Genomic DNA, 14,712 nt, shown 5'->3' on the forward strand with positions numbered 1-14,712 from the left:
TTGTAGAGACTCTTGGTGAATCTTCTTCACTTATAGTCCCTCCTCAAGATGTTGTTCCTTTTATCGTATCACACTCAAACAATACTTGGAGACAACATGATCATATTCAAAACCCACAAGATGAACATATAGGTAATGAACCAACAAATAATATGCAAGTCACAAATGAACATGTGATAGAAGAGGAGCCAAAAATAACACCAAGAAGGTTTGAAAAGATAAAAAGGCCAACTATTTCAAGTGATTATGTTGTGTATTCACTCGAACATGAATGTGAATTGAGCATTAATAAAGATCTAGTCTCTTTCAGACAAGCCATAGTAAGTTACAATTATGAAAATGGTTTAATGCAATGAAAAAGGAGTTGAAATCAGTGAATGACAAAAAGTATGCGATATAGTTGAATTGCTTGAAGGTTCAAAACATGTTGGTTGTAAATGGGTCTTTAATACCAAATGTGACTTAAAATACAATATTGAAAAATATAAGGCTAGACTCGTCACAAAGGTTTCACTCAAAAGGATATCATTGATTATAAAGATATTTTTTCTCTAGTTTCTAAGAAGTACTCTTTAAGAATTATGTTGGCTTTGGTGACTCATTATGATTTAAAGCTTCACCAATGGATGTAAAGATCGTATTTTTAAATATAGACTTAGAGGAAGAGGTTTATATGAATCAACCTGAAGGATATGTTTCTTTAGGAAAGAAAAATATGGTTTGCAAATTAAAGAAGTCAATATATGGAATAAAACAGGTTTTCTAACAATGATATTTTAAATTTAATAATACCATTATGTTATATGATTTTGTAAAGAACACCATTGATCGGTGTATCTATATGAAGGTCAGTGGGAACAAATTTGTAATTTTAGCCTTATATGTTGATGACATTTTGTTTGTTGCTAATAATGTTATTATGTAACATTATTTAAAGAAATATATCTCTAATAATGAAAAGTTTCATATTTGCTTTATCTGGTCATATAATTTCAACTTGTCTTAATTTCCTTTGACGATTTGATCCAAATTTAAATTAATTGTAGTCTTTATAACTCACATTTTTTGGTAACTTTCAAGCTTTTATTGTTATTTTATAATTGATAAGAATGTTGGGAAACATTGAGAAAAACAAGTGGAAAGTTTAGTGAAACTTTAAGAAAGAAGAAAATTTTGGCTAAATCTTCACACTTAACTTGGAAACTCACATTGAGCCTAAGCTTCCTTGAGGGTTATACGAGCATTTTTAAGTTTCATGCTGAGTGTGAAATCTCATGCTCAGTATCAACCTTTCAAAGGCAAATTCGAACTCCCATGTTAAGCGTGAAATCTGCACTTAGCGCCTTAGCCCCAATGGTCCTTTTATTTATTGTTCCTTGTCTCATTATAAGTGTGAAAACTCACGCTTAATGCCTGAAGTGTTGACATGTCGTTATTGAGAAGAGAATAAAAGATCTTATGACCTAATGTGGGGGAATTACAAGACACAATCATTGGAGAATATTTCTTGGAGTGTGTGTGGTGGCTAGAGAGCTCTCATGACTTCAAGATCAAACTTCCTCCTCTCTTCACCATTTGTAGTGTGCTTTATGTCTATGTGTAACTAAACTCTCCCTTGTTGGATTTTGATGTAACCAAAAACTCATTCTCATGTGTACATTCCAAGTTAGCAATTTTAATTGTTATTCGGTATTATTGTTATATATTTTCTACTTAATATTTGTTATTGTTTGATCTCCCTTAACTTGAATTTATTGTTTTAAAGTGATTAAAAAATATTTGTGAACCTTTGAACTAAAGTAGATCAAATAATGGTACTTACCTATAGGAATGAGGTAAATGTTATTAGTCTTCCTTAAGCTCTTTTTTTTTTTAAGTTGACTTCTTAGTTAAGTTATACTGGATAACTTGATTAATAAGCTTAGATTCCAATTTGTAAGGAATTTAGGGTTGGATATACTTATGGGTAATTGATAATTTTTTAATTATAACTCAATTGAACTTGTTTGGAAGCATGAGGAAGGTTTGGTGAAGTTAAACCCCAACATCTATCATTATTGTGTTAAAATCAGTTTTTGCATTTCAAGTTTTCGTAACAATACCAAAAAGACTTCTTATAATATTTATCTTTGTTAAGCACCTTATATTCTCCAATCAATTAATATTTTCATTTCTAATAGTTTAGTATAGTGTAATTAGTCATTTATGCCAAGTATTATGTAAGTCTATTGGAAGACGATACTCATACTTATCATTAAACTACTTGTAAAATTTGGTACATTTGTCAAGAAGATAACAAGTTTTTGGCGCTATTATTGGGGAACTTACGTCTTGTGGAGAAAAGAAAGACACTAAAAGAGAAATTGAATAATGTTAATAAAAAATCCACACTTTTTTGAAATAGTAAAGTAGTAGCAAAAATGTAAGACTATAGACAAAAAAAGTAAGTTAAAAAAATATAAAATATTTTTATACTAGTTCATCTCAATCATTGAGACTGGGTCCGGTTCTTGATTAAATTGATCAAGTTCCACACTATCTTTTACCATGATACATGTATTCTTTCACAAGTCACTTTTGACACTAAGTATTCTTTGATTTGCTTATTCAAGCAACTATCCAAGTATTCTTTAATACAAAAACCTCTTCAAGCTTCAAACAACTAAATATTATTTTATAAACAAACCTAACTAGGCTTAAAGTAACCAAATATTCTTTTACAAACAAACATCACTAGGCTCAAAGCAACCATGTATGTTTTTTACATTCAAGTCTCTCAAAGCTTAAAGTAATAACACAAAGTTAAAGTTATGTAAGATATCTGTGTTGTTCGTCTTACTTTCAAGACGTGATACAACAATATTAAGTACAATATTTATATAGAGAAAGAATGAATGTAATTTTTTACATTGTGCATTCTTCTTTTTCTTTTGTGATTTTTCAAACTTCCTTTTATAGATGCTTCAATGGAGATGACTATTGCAATCCTTGAGCATTTGTCATAGACTTGCTTTGTATGTCTTCAATTTTCCCTCCTTGTGGTAGAAGTGTTCATTAGTGCATTAATTGTTTGCATTAATGCATTCACTAAATTTCCACTTCTTATCTGATAAAGAAAACTACTTATCACATTTTAGGTACCAAGCAAGTGGAGGCAAGTGTGTATTAGTGCAAAGTAACTTTTTTTTGAGAATTTTTGTGATTCAAGGGATCTATTTGTCTTTTTCTGACGAAAAACATGTCTTTCTTTTCTTTTGTTATTGTGGGTATCAAGAAAGTTGTTTTACTTTGATATGTTAAGGAATTATATATACAAAGATTGATTTAGTTATCAAATATCATAAATGATATGAACTCAACATAAATGTCTTATAGATGAAGTGTTTTTGTTAGACTTTTTATGTCAAGATAACAAATCATTTTAGTGCAGTTGTCTTATACTCATTTATCTTAATGAATGATTTGAAAAAATTTTCTCTAGAAAAATGTCTAAGTTTTCATTAAAACTTATAATTTGATGAATCTAAAAGATTGTCTTTTGACCTAACATGTCTCAATACTTAGGCAAATTCATTTTGACTACTAATTTAGGCTCCAAATCTATTATTCTTTTACTTTTATATTCTCTACATTGTTAATTATTACCTTTCTATTGATGACTTATTTATCTAGTATTTGTGATTCTTGTGTATGTGAGGTATCATTCCTACTAGTGACTTATGACCTAGAAATAAAAAATAAAAAAACAACTCAAAGAAATATGGGAGCAATAAGGAGGCATCAAATACTAGCCAAACAAGCATATCAAAGAGAGTCTACCTTGTTTACTTTCACTCCCCTACCCTCAATTCCATAAGAGGTAGAAATGGTGAGCGAGACACCAAGAGTGACTCTTGGGGACTGTGTGGCTTATCATGGTATAAGGCATTTTTCTAGCATTATCACACCTAAAGTCACTACCACCAACTTTGAGATGAAACTGACATTGTTGAATATATGATCCAAAATAATCAATTTGTCGGGCTTGATCATGAAGATCCACACATGCATCTTCACACGTTTATATATTGAGTTATGTGATACCGTAAAGATACATCAAGTTCTTGAAGAAGTGATCTGAATGAAGTTTTTTCTTTTCTCACTCATTGAGAAAGTTAAAATGTGGCTCAATGCTCTCCCACATTAGAGCTTGAGTGATTGATTTGAAGTGAAGAAGAAATTTTTAGCATGATTCTTTCCCAATCTTGAATCAACCAAGTGAAAAGTTAGATTGTCACATTCTTTCAAAGGCTTGATGAATTTCTTTCCGAGACATCAGAAAGATATAAAGTTCTATTAAAAAAATGTCTAAGTCATGAATTTGATAATCTTGCCCACCTAAAATACTTGCAATACTTTTCAAATTATTCACCACAAATTAATTGTAAAAAAAAACTTATTATTATTTGTTTCTACTATGATAGGAAGAGGGTTTTTTTCCTTATTTTTTTTGTTCTAAACATACAACAAACAACAAAGGTACGATATTGAATTTGTAAGATAAATAATTACTTAAATTATTTATCATTCTTTCCCATAAACTTTTGAGCCATTGAGATGTCTGCTGAATAGTGAGATTGTTTGCTATTTCACCTTTGTATAGCAATAGCATGTAGATTATACATTTCATATGCATGAGTTTGCCACGCGTAATACGAGTTCATAAATATTTATATTTAAACAAGTTGATACGTTAATATAAAAAAATATATAAATAATAGCATACTTTGTTAAGAGTATATATTAATTCATATTTTTGTCCACCTTACTATAAATTGCAGCTTTGACAAACATCGCCAATAAGCTAATTCCACTTCCAGTATGATCCTGTCGGTACATAACGAGATTATCTGTTGTGTTCTCTTCACTTGTTTGATGTCTTTCTTGTCATTTGTTTGCCTGTTTCTTAGTGTAAAGGAATTATTGTTTACACTAGGAATATCTTTAGGTGGACAAGCCATTCACGTAATTTTGATTAGACAATAATGTCATTAACGATGAAAATTCATGCCACCCATCTAATAATGGAAAGCATCTTAAGTTTATCCAATACTGCTATATATGCTGTGCTTCTACACGTGCAATTTGATGCCATCTATGACTAGTATAATTTGTATTCGCGTATGTAATAATTCAGAGATTACACCATTTGAAAGGCAAAGTGATAAGCGAATTAGGCTATTGAAACATTATAAAATATATCTTTAGAAATTGTTGAAAAACAATTCATAATCTAACACGCTCACCCATACACACACACACAAAAGACTCATAACTTAGTAAAGGGATAGGAATGGTTAAGATGCAGATACAATCATTTAAAATTTATCCTTAAAATCAGACATATTTAAAAAGAATATTGTTATCGTTTAAATTATTATTTACTTGTTTTTATGTGAGATCAGAAGAAAAAGACAAATGGACAACCTATTGTGGTGTCCACGCTTTTAATTTTCTGATCCATATGTCTTCTTTTGTTTATTTATATTTTTACCTATATATTACTTAATTATTACCATGCACTTTAATTATGAAATATTTTAATTTTATAAGTTTGATTCACTATATATATCAGTCATGAAATTAGCTTTCTTTCAAGTACGCGATGGGCTATGCAATTTTTCTTTTCAGAAAGTGTTATTTTCTTATATTCTGATCATTTCTTTATCCTTGCGAGTTGAGACTGTGTTTATCAACCCCAAGATACTATTTAATATTAATTAACTTGCAAACAATTAGTAAAATCATATGAAATAAAAAAAAAACTGTATTTGTGATAAAATGATTGTAATTTAAGGTTTAAAAATAATTTTTTTATTTTTACAAAATCTAAATAAAAAAATGACTATCCATCATACAACACGATTCATCGTAAAAGTGTTTTTTTTTGAAAACTCATGACACAAGCAACGAATCAGAAGAATCAAATCTAGTTACCAAAAAAGCAATGATAAATTAAATCACAACCAGCCACGTATTTTTCATTTTCTTGTGCATGCTTCCAGAAAATATCAAATATGATAGTTCTATAAAACATAATTTTGGTACTTTTTTTACACATACCATTTATTTAATGGCAATAAAGGGTGAATTTATTGTCCTAGGTCCATGGCCTTTGAATGCCCTCTGGTGGCCATATCTTAGCAATTGCAGGGGCAGCCTGGCTCTGTCACTACTACCCATCTTTTCATACATTTTTTATTTTTCTCTTTACTCTCTCTGTATCATGCATCAATGAACTATCTCCCTAATACTTTCAAAAAAAATTAAAGAAAAATTCTAATTCAACATTTTCAATACATCATTATTATTATTATTATTATTATTACTACTACTACAATTATTATTTATAATGAATATATTTTTTTGTATGTTTTATTTTTATTTAATGTATTTAAATTTTATTTTTTTAATAATTTAAATAAATTTCAATTATAATATTATAATTAGAAACGTAGGGAACACTCCTCAAATTTTAAAAGGAAAAATCCAAACTACCAAACACATCTCCCACGTGCACGTACCCATACATACATGATGTATCTAACAAAAATGTTTTAATATAACAATAAGAGAAAGGAATATTAAATATACAATTTTATGTGAATAATTAAAATTAAATATTATTTAACATTATATACTTTTTGTACTCAGATAAAATATATGATTAAAAATTATATATTATAATAAATATTTATGATAAATTTTAATTATAACTAAAACTCTTTATTTTCTTATTTCAAATTAAAAAAATGCATATCTCAGAGAGACAATTGAAAAATATTCGATCATGGCATCCTAAGATACTGTTGACACGTGTCGAAATTTGCTTATCCTAAACATTAAAATATTAAGTACGTGTCTATAGAATTTCATGCACGCACGGTGATGCTGCTGTACCAAATCCGGTTTTTTTGTTCGAGGTTTAAAAAAAGCGAGTGTCGGTTAAATTACACGACAAAATCAATTACTTTTCTCTGTAAATTCTAAAGCAACATTTATGATAAAATTAGTTTAAGTACATATTTTAATTATATGAATAGTTGAAAAACAATTTATTAAAATTAATTGTGTACAAACAGATCTAAAAACATATGAATGTGTTATTAGGTAGTAATAAGTTAGAGTAAATATATAACTTAATCACTAAAAATTATAGTCTCTTAACCAAGGACGGAGCCAAGGGGGGACCTACGGGTGCCACGGCCCCCCAACAATTTTAATTTTTTTTTATATTTTTTTATATGCTTTTGATACTTTAATTTTCATTTATTATAAATTATATATTATTTATTTTCGGCCCCCAGTATTGAAATCCTGGCTCCGTCCCTCTCTTAACATTATACTCTATTGTTAGACATTCTAGTTCTCTATCGATTTCATTTAATATTTCTACCGATTATTTTATTTTCAGAAGAAAATATTACCCTAATGATTAGGGGTTGCTACGAATTAGATCGAAGTAGATTCGATACATTTTTAATTTGACATGATCAAGTTCAATAGGTTTGTATTGATTTTTTTTCTTTCATTTTCAGTCTTCAATATGAACTGATCTAATTTAATCATATTTAATTTGATTTTGGCTCAGTTCATTATATTAATCATTAAAATAATATGAATTTTCAAAAATAAAAAATTACATTACAGAAAACATGTAAAACATGTTGGTATGTCATCAACTAGTAAAATATTTAATATTATTAATATTATAAAGTACTCAAAATTTATCAAGTATAAAAACATTATAAACTCAATAAAACCTAAAAATATATCATGCTCAACAATGTTATAAAGACACCAAAAAGAAATTCTTAAGCCAACACTATATAACAAGTTTGTGAAAGTACTCTCAGACATTAAATAGATTTATTTTACGGTAAAAATCCAAATTTGATAACCTAAACCAAACTTGATAATAATAATAAGTATAATATAATATTTATTTAATTATATATATCAAATTGATTTAATTTTTAGAAATTAAAATTCGAGATTCAGACTATCTTAATTAGATTTCTAATTTTTAAATTTGAACTGATCTAATAGTCTAACTGATTCATTTTTTTTTGTCTGATTCAGTTTTATTAGATCAATATATTGGTTTAGATCTATATATAGTCTTAATAATAATAATGAAAATAAAACTTAAATTCTCATAAACTTATCTTAATCTCTTGTTATAAGGTAGATTATAGTATAATTTTTTAACCAATTAATTGAGATCTCTAATATATTTTAGATGGATTAATTAAGGTTTAATATATAATTTGACTCTTGAACTATTAGAAATTTTTAAATAGGTCTATAGACTAAAAAAAATTATAATCTAGTCATTCATATTTTTTATTATTTAGTAATTTAGTCCTCAAAATTAGAAGTCTCTTTATAATTGGTTAAAGTTGATAAAATATTTTTTTTATAATTTCATATCTAGATAATTATATTAGACTAATATTTCATGTCATCATCGAGTGACAAATATGAAGTTTATTTTTAGAGGAGGCAAAAAAAATAGTCTATAATATTTATATATAAGAAAAATATAATAAATTTTTATAAATACATATTTTTATGACTAAAGAATCTAATATACCTAATTTTTTTTATATACAAATTAGGATTATTTAGTGATTAGAGTGACAACTTCTCATTTTTTTTCTTTGTTCGAGATTGTAATGAGGTTTGTATTAGTAATTTTATATAATTTGTTTAATATTAAAGAAAAAAAAATGAAAATGGGACTACACTAAGGTCAACTTTAATAGTCAATGATTGAAATAGTATGTACTAAATTTTAAGTTTGAATTTTATTATTGTCAACATTATAGTTTTTATAAATAAAAAAGACAAAATAATAAAAATTAGAAAGTTAAAAGTAATAAAATTAGTACTATTTTTTTTAATCTTTTATTATTTTTTGTACTGATTTTAAAGAAAACTATGTTATGGGAATAATACTTTTTTTTTTGGGGGGGGGGGGGGGGGGAAGTATTAAATTTTAAATATATATAAATAAAATATGAAATTTTGTGGAGATAATTGTTCTCCATTACTCTCAACATGCATCCATCCTTATCATCATTTATGTGTATCAAATTTTAATTTTTATAGATAATTTATTTTAATATACCAAAATTCTTATGATTAAAGAAATTCCAATATTTTTTTTAAGTATGGGTTAAAACCTGATCATACACATGATGTAATGAAATAATATTTATTTTTATATAACATTTATGTCATTATTTGTATAATAATATAATTTATATATATATTTTGAAATAAATAATTGCTCCACAAATTCAAGTTTCTAAGTCTGCCATTGTATGTGTGTGCAACCAAAGTATATTTTATAAAATGTTTCCAATTTTTTTTCTTTGACATCTTTAACAATCTTCTGAAAGGGAAAAGGAAAAAGAAAATAAATTTGGGAGTTGATTTAAAAAGAGATGAAAAATAAAAGTAGGTAATAGAGCTTGAGAGGAGCATGGAAGGGAATGTATAGGGCGGGAAGAAGGCATGTTAAAGGAGTAAAAAGAAAAGGGATGTGCTGGTGCGCTTTACAAATACAGAGAAATAGATAAATATCAAAAGAAACGCTACACGATTGGATTGGACAGTGGGAAAATCTGACTAAAGGTGCCATGCCAACCCTCCATATTTGATCATTCATATACTCTTCTTCTTTACCATTTTTCAATGAAAATTTCCATAAACAAAATAAATGAATACTAATATTGAGAGAGCAAGCATGTTATGGGCGAAGGGCCACTGTGTCCCCTCTTCTTCCGTCTTGCTTCCCTACAATCATACACTAACACCCAATTCATATACTATAATTCATATATTTTATATGTAATGTGTATATTAATTAGTTTATTGTTTACTATGATCCCTCTCTATATCCTAAATTAATTGAACCAAAAATATCTGTTATACCCATACTTTTATTGCGTATTTGCTTCACATACAAATCTCTATCTCTATCCTAAAACAATGCTTTCTAATCTTGGCTAAAGTCAGACTGCGACCGCCCATTCTTCCTATAAAACCCTTCCACTTTCCCTCCTCCTTATTTTATTCTCGTCACTCCACTAAATTAAATCTCATAAATTCATAATAAAATGCAAAATTATTTCATGTAATATAAAATACTTTTTATTCTTATTTTTCTCACATGAATAAAATGAAATAATATATTTAGTCGTGATTTTATGTTCAAAGTAGAGTTGAATATCACATGCTAAATTATTTATATTAACAATTGTAATTAAACATTGATTGTTTTAAAATATATAAAATAAAACGTAATAAAACTTTGCATAAAACATACGTAGATGATGGGTAGTTCTTGAACTACAAAAAACAAAAAACAAAAAACAAGTTAATAAAATTAGGCACCCAATAACTGGTATATATATATATATATATATAGTTACGATGTAAAATTGATTGGTATTATGATTGACGTAGAATATGAAGAAATGGACCATGGGTAAAAAATTGTCGGTTTGAGGAGTTGAGATGATTTTATGGATATACATAGAGAGATGCATGGAGGCATGGGCATTTAGCGTTGATATATTGAAAATTATAGCATAGAAATGTCACTGTTGTGTGGCATATCTACAGCCATCCTCGTTTTTGGTGCAACCCTAAGCACTAGCACCAGCACCAGCAGCTCAGTCCTTTCTCTCTCTTAGACCACCTCTATATCTGTGCATAATCCCTCCCCATATTTCTTCAACCTCTCTCTCTTTCTTTCTCTCTCTGCAACATCGCACTTTCCAAAGACACCCAACTCAACTTCAAACCCCATAGTTCACATAAGCATGACCATGGACTCTTCTTCACCACCTTCCCACAACAACACCAACTCACTCCCTTTCTCTCTTTCCAATCACTTCCAGAACCCTTCTTCTTCTTCTTCCTCCTCTTCCTCTCCCCTCTCTCTTTTCCACTCCTTCACCTATCCATCACTCACTCTCACAGGTTCTCTCTCTCTCTCTCTCTCTATTCACGTTTCTATTCTTTTCATTTTTTTTTCTCTCACTATAATATTATTTTCATTTTATCTTCCAGGCAGTACCACGGTGGACGCATCCCCCGAGGCCACCGCCGCCGGAGCAACCAACCTCTCCATATTCACCGGCGCCCCAAAGTTCGAGGACTTTCTGGGCGGCTCCGCCACCTGTGCACCGCCACAGCTTCCGCAGTTCTCCACCGACAACAACAACAACAACCTTTACGATTCGGAGCTTAAGACAACAATAGCCGCGTGCTTCCCTCGCGGCTTCGCCGCCGAAGCCACCGCCGAACCGCAAAAGCCCTCCCCCAAGAAAACTGTGGACACCTTCGGTCAACGCACCTCCATCTACCGCGGCGTTACACGGTGCCTTATTCAATATCCAACAGTACCTTCTATATTCTTTATTTGAATTATTTTTTATAATTTTATATTTATTTATTTGCAGACATAGATGGACCGGGAGATATGAGGCTCATCTGTGGGATAATAGTTGTAGAAGGGAGGGACAAAGTAGAAAAGGAAGGCAAGGTAATAATTTTAATTTTAATATTTACATGCTAATTAATCATGAGTTATGGCATGTTGTGACTAAGATTAATATGCGCTTGGAGGGTTCATGCACTAACCGGGTCCACGAGATCTGGGAGTGAGGCAGAGTGAGTGTGAGATGGTCCACTGAATGTGACCGGAATAAATGGGAGTTAAAGAATGTGGCTCGCTATTTCAAATCCCAATGCAAACCTTTCAATGGTTCAGATTCTTCTGCCACCAGCATTAGATTGCTCTACATATTTTTTTGGCGTATTGCTATAGTGTGTCATGTCTATTTAGGTTCTAGGATGATATAGTGCAACTGCAACAGTGACACAGTGCTTGCGTTTGTTTATTCATTAATAATTAATAATTAATAATTAATAATTTTATTATAAGTGTAAGCGAATGGGTGGTGGTGGTGGTAGTGTTGTTGTTGTTGAAGATTCTGACCGTGCTTTCGTTTGTTTGCTTTTGCTCCTGGGGAATGATTGCTGACTTCGTGGGATCTTTTGCTCATTATGTCCTTTCAGTTTACTTGGGTGAGTATGCTTTGCTTTAATTTGCAACATTGACCTCATCATTTTGTTTTACCGTCACGAAGCATATTCTCTCCCTTCTCCTGTTCATTTATGATCATCATCAACGTGATTGCGCATTTCTTAGATTCAGATTCCTCTCATGGATTGGTAATCATTTTAGTCAAAAAATGACTTTTTGTTTCTTCTTCCTTCGTGTGTTATAGGTGGTTATGACAAGGAAGATAAGGCAGCCAGAGCTTACGATCTTGCAGCTCTCAAGTACTGGGGTCCAACTACCACCACCAACTTTCCAGTAAGTAGTAGTAGAAGGGACATTCCTTTCATTTCACTAATGCCTTATTTTTTTGCCTCTATTATTATACTATTCTCATATCTCTAGTCTTATTCAACACTCCCAGTATGTTATATCTATTCTGCATTTCACAGATTTCCAACTATGAGAAGGAACTGGATGAGATGAAGAACATGACCAGGCAAGAGTTTGTTGCTTCTCTACGAAGGTAAAATTAAATATTTACTTTTTATTTTTGAATGGTTTCACGAGTTATCATGACATTAGATATGTATGACAGTAGTTTCATGGTTATGTTTAATTCATTTTCTTTCTCCATATTATAGGAAGAGCAGTGGTTTCTCTAGGGGGGCCTCTATATACAGAGGAGTGACGAGGTATGTATATGTGTACTTTTACGTTTTAACGTTTAGTGGCTTCATTGTTCATTTCCTTTGGCCGCTAGCGGTTATGTTTTGATTCTGAATTTTGAATGAATAAAATAAATTGATTCAGACACCACCAGCATGGCCGATGGCAGGCCAGAATTGGCAGAGTTGCCGGAAACAAAGACCTCTACCTTGGCACTTTCAGTAAGTCATCAATAATATATCTTCCATTTATTCACATCAATTATTGTTTACGCATGTGCATTTTTCAAAGGCAAACAACTTTCTCATTTTTAATACAAACATATAATAAACCACTATGGTCGAGATTAGAGTATAATATGCAATAATTAACTTTGGCATCAGGCACCCAAGAAGAAGCTGCGGAGGCCTATGACATTGCAGCTATCAAATTCAGGGGATTAAATGCTGTGACAAACTTCGACATGAGTCGCTACGATGTAAAAAGCATTGCCAATAGCACACTTCCCATTGGAGGATTATCCAGTAAGAACAAAAACAACAACGATTCTGTATCTGAGAGCAAAAGCCACGAGGCAAGCCGATCCGACGAACGCGATCCATCATCAGCTTCATCCGTGACCTTTGGATCACAGTCTCAGCAACAACAGCCACCTTCAAGCTCTACCTTGAGCTTTGCCATTCCGATAAAGCAAGACCCTTCAGATTACTGGTCCGTTCTGGGGTACAATCATAGCCATAATCCTCTTTCCCTCGAAAGGAACACTACTAGTGTTGTTACCTCAGCATCGTTCCCGTGTTCCAACAATGCTAGTAACAATAATGTGACAGCAACACCCTTCCACATGGAGTTCTCAAGTGCCCCCTCAAGCACCGGCAGCGATAACAATGGCGCGTTTTTCAGTGGAGGCATGTTTGTTCATCAGCAACAAAGTGGAAGCAGTGGTTCCTCTTTGAGCTGTTCAATCCCATTCGCCACGCCCATATTTTCTCTAAATAGTAATGCTAGTTATGAGAGCAGTGGTGGTTATGGAAACTGGATTGGTCCAAGCCTGCACACATTCCAATCCCATGCAAAAGCGAGTCTCTTTCAAACGCCAATATTTGGCATGGAATGAGCTCATGCACGAGGTGGTGGGATGAGAATCTGTGCATATAATGATGAAAGTAGTGGTGATGGTGTTTTAGCATGCAATGCATATGCAAGGACGAACTAGTCTCTTTTGCTGATGCAGCAGTTTATGAATGAATGAGTTGGACTGACAGTCATAATTCATCAGAGCCTACCTTATAGCTATACCTAGCTCACACTGTACTAACTCAAAGTTCCTTTCTTGTTATGTTTTCGATATTTTTCTCTTTTTTTTTTTCTTTTTCTTTTTCGCCTTTAGCTTTTTGTCCCTGTTAATATACTGACATTATTTTCTGAGTATAATGGGAAGAAAATCCTTTTGTAATCTCTTTCATTTCTTTTTTGTTAGTAGTACATCTGTGCGAAAGGCATTGAATGCCCGTTATATTGGCGTACCTTTGCTATGTCTTTTAACTTATTTAGGTAAATTCGCATCAATTCGTTGGTTCCTAGTTGTTTTCTGATTCAGATAATTACAATAACAAACGTAATGGTTTTAAATTTGACTCGGTTTCTCTTATCATATTTTTCTTCTTTAGTTTTGACCTGATTATCTAGAGCATTTTCTTGGTTATCTAGCGTAAGTGGTCTTTCCGATGTTTTTTCGTCCACCTGGTGTGACTTGTGTGCCACGGATAAAGCTGAGATTATATTCGTTGAGCTAGCCTCGGGAGAATTTGAACTCTGGCGTTTATTGTGAGTGCGTGTCTCTTTCTCTTTCGGCTAGACTTGTTTCACATGCAAGCTACCACGCATCTCTCTGTACTTTATAGAGTCAGTCATTTGCTTTTACT

The 14,712-nt window shown here is 31.1% G+C and overlaps 1 protein-coding gene across 2 annotated transcripts; it reads left to right on the plus strand.

Moving 5' to 3' along the window:
• Nucleotides 1-10,624: 10,624 nt before the first annotated feature.
• On the plus strand, nt 10,625-14,313 carry AIL5 (AINTEGUMENTA-like 5). 2 transcript variants are annotated; one of them, XM_020373313.3, is made up of 9 exons: nt 10,625-11,034; nt 11,125-11,434; nt 11,517-11,599; nt 12,136-12,144; nt 12,348-12,436; nt 12,571-12,644; nt 12,763-12,813; nt 12,932-13,008; nt 13,171-14,313. In XM_020373313.3, exons 1-9 carry the CDS (start codon nt 10,875-10,877, stop codon nt 13,902-13,904), a joined length of 1,587 nt encoding a protein of 528 aa, XP_020228902.1. In that variant the 5' UTR covers nt 10,625-10,874; the 3' UTR covers nt 13,905-14,313. The 2 variants fall into 2 exon arrangements, with proteins under 2 accessions (XP_020228902.1, XP_082931822.1); XM_083075696.1 differs by lacking the exon at nt 12,136-12,144.
• The last annotated feature ends 399 nt before the right edge of the window (nt 14,314-14,712 follow it).

Source organism: Cajanus cajan, chromosome 5 (assembly GCF_000230855.2).
Source record: "Cajanus cajan strain Asha chromosome 5, NIPB_CcT2T_4, whole genome shotgun sequence".
NCBI classification, from domain to species: Eukaryota; Viridiplantae; Streptophyta; class Magnoliopsida; order Fabales; family Fabaceae; genus Cajanus; species Cajanus cajan.

Excerpts from the sequence above, each read along its gene's own strand:
- AIL5 (XM_020373313.3), top strand. The coding sequence starts at position 10,875 with ATGACCATGGACTCTTCTTCACCACCTTCCCACAACAACACCAACTCA. Across the intron at positions 11,035-11,124 it reads TCCATCACTCACTCTCACAG|GCAGTACCACGGTGGACGCA; the intron begins GTTCTCTCTCTC and ends TTTATCTTCCAG. Across the intron at positions 12,645-12,762 it reads TTTGTTGCTTCTCTACGAAG|GAAGAGCAGTGGTTTCTCTA; the intron begins GTAAAATTAAAT and ends TCCATATTATAG.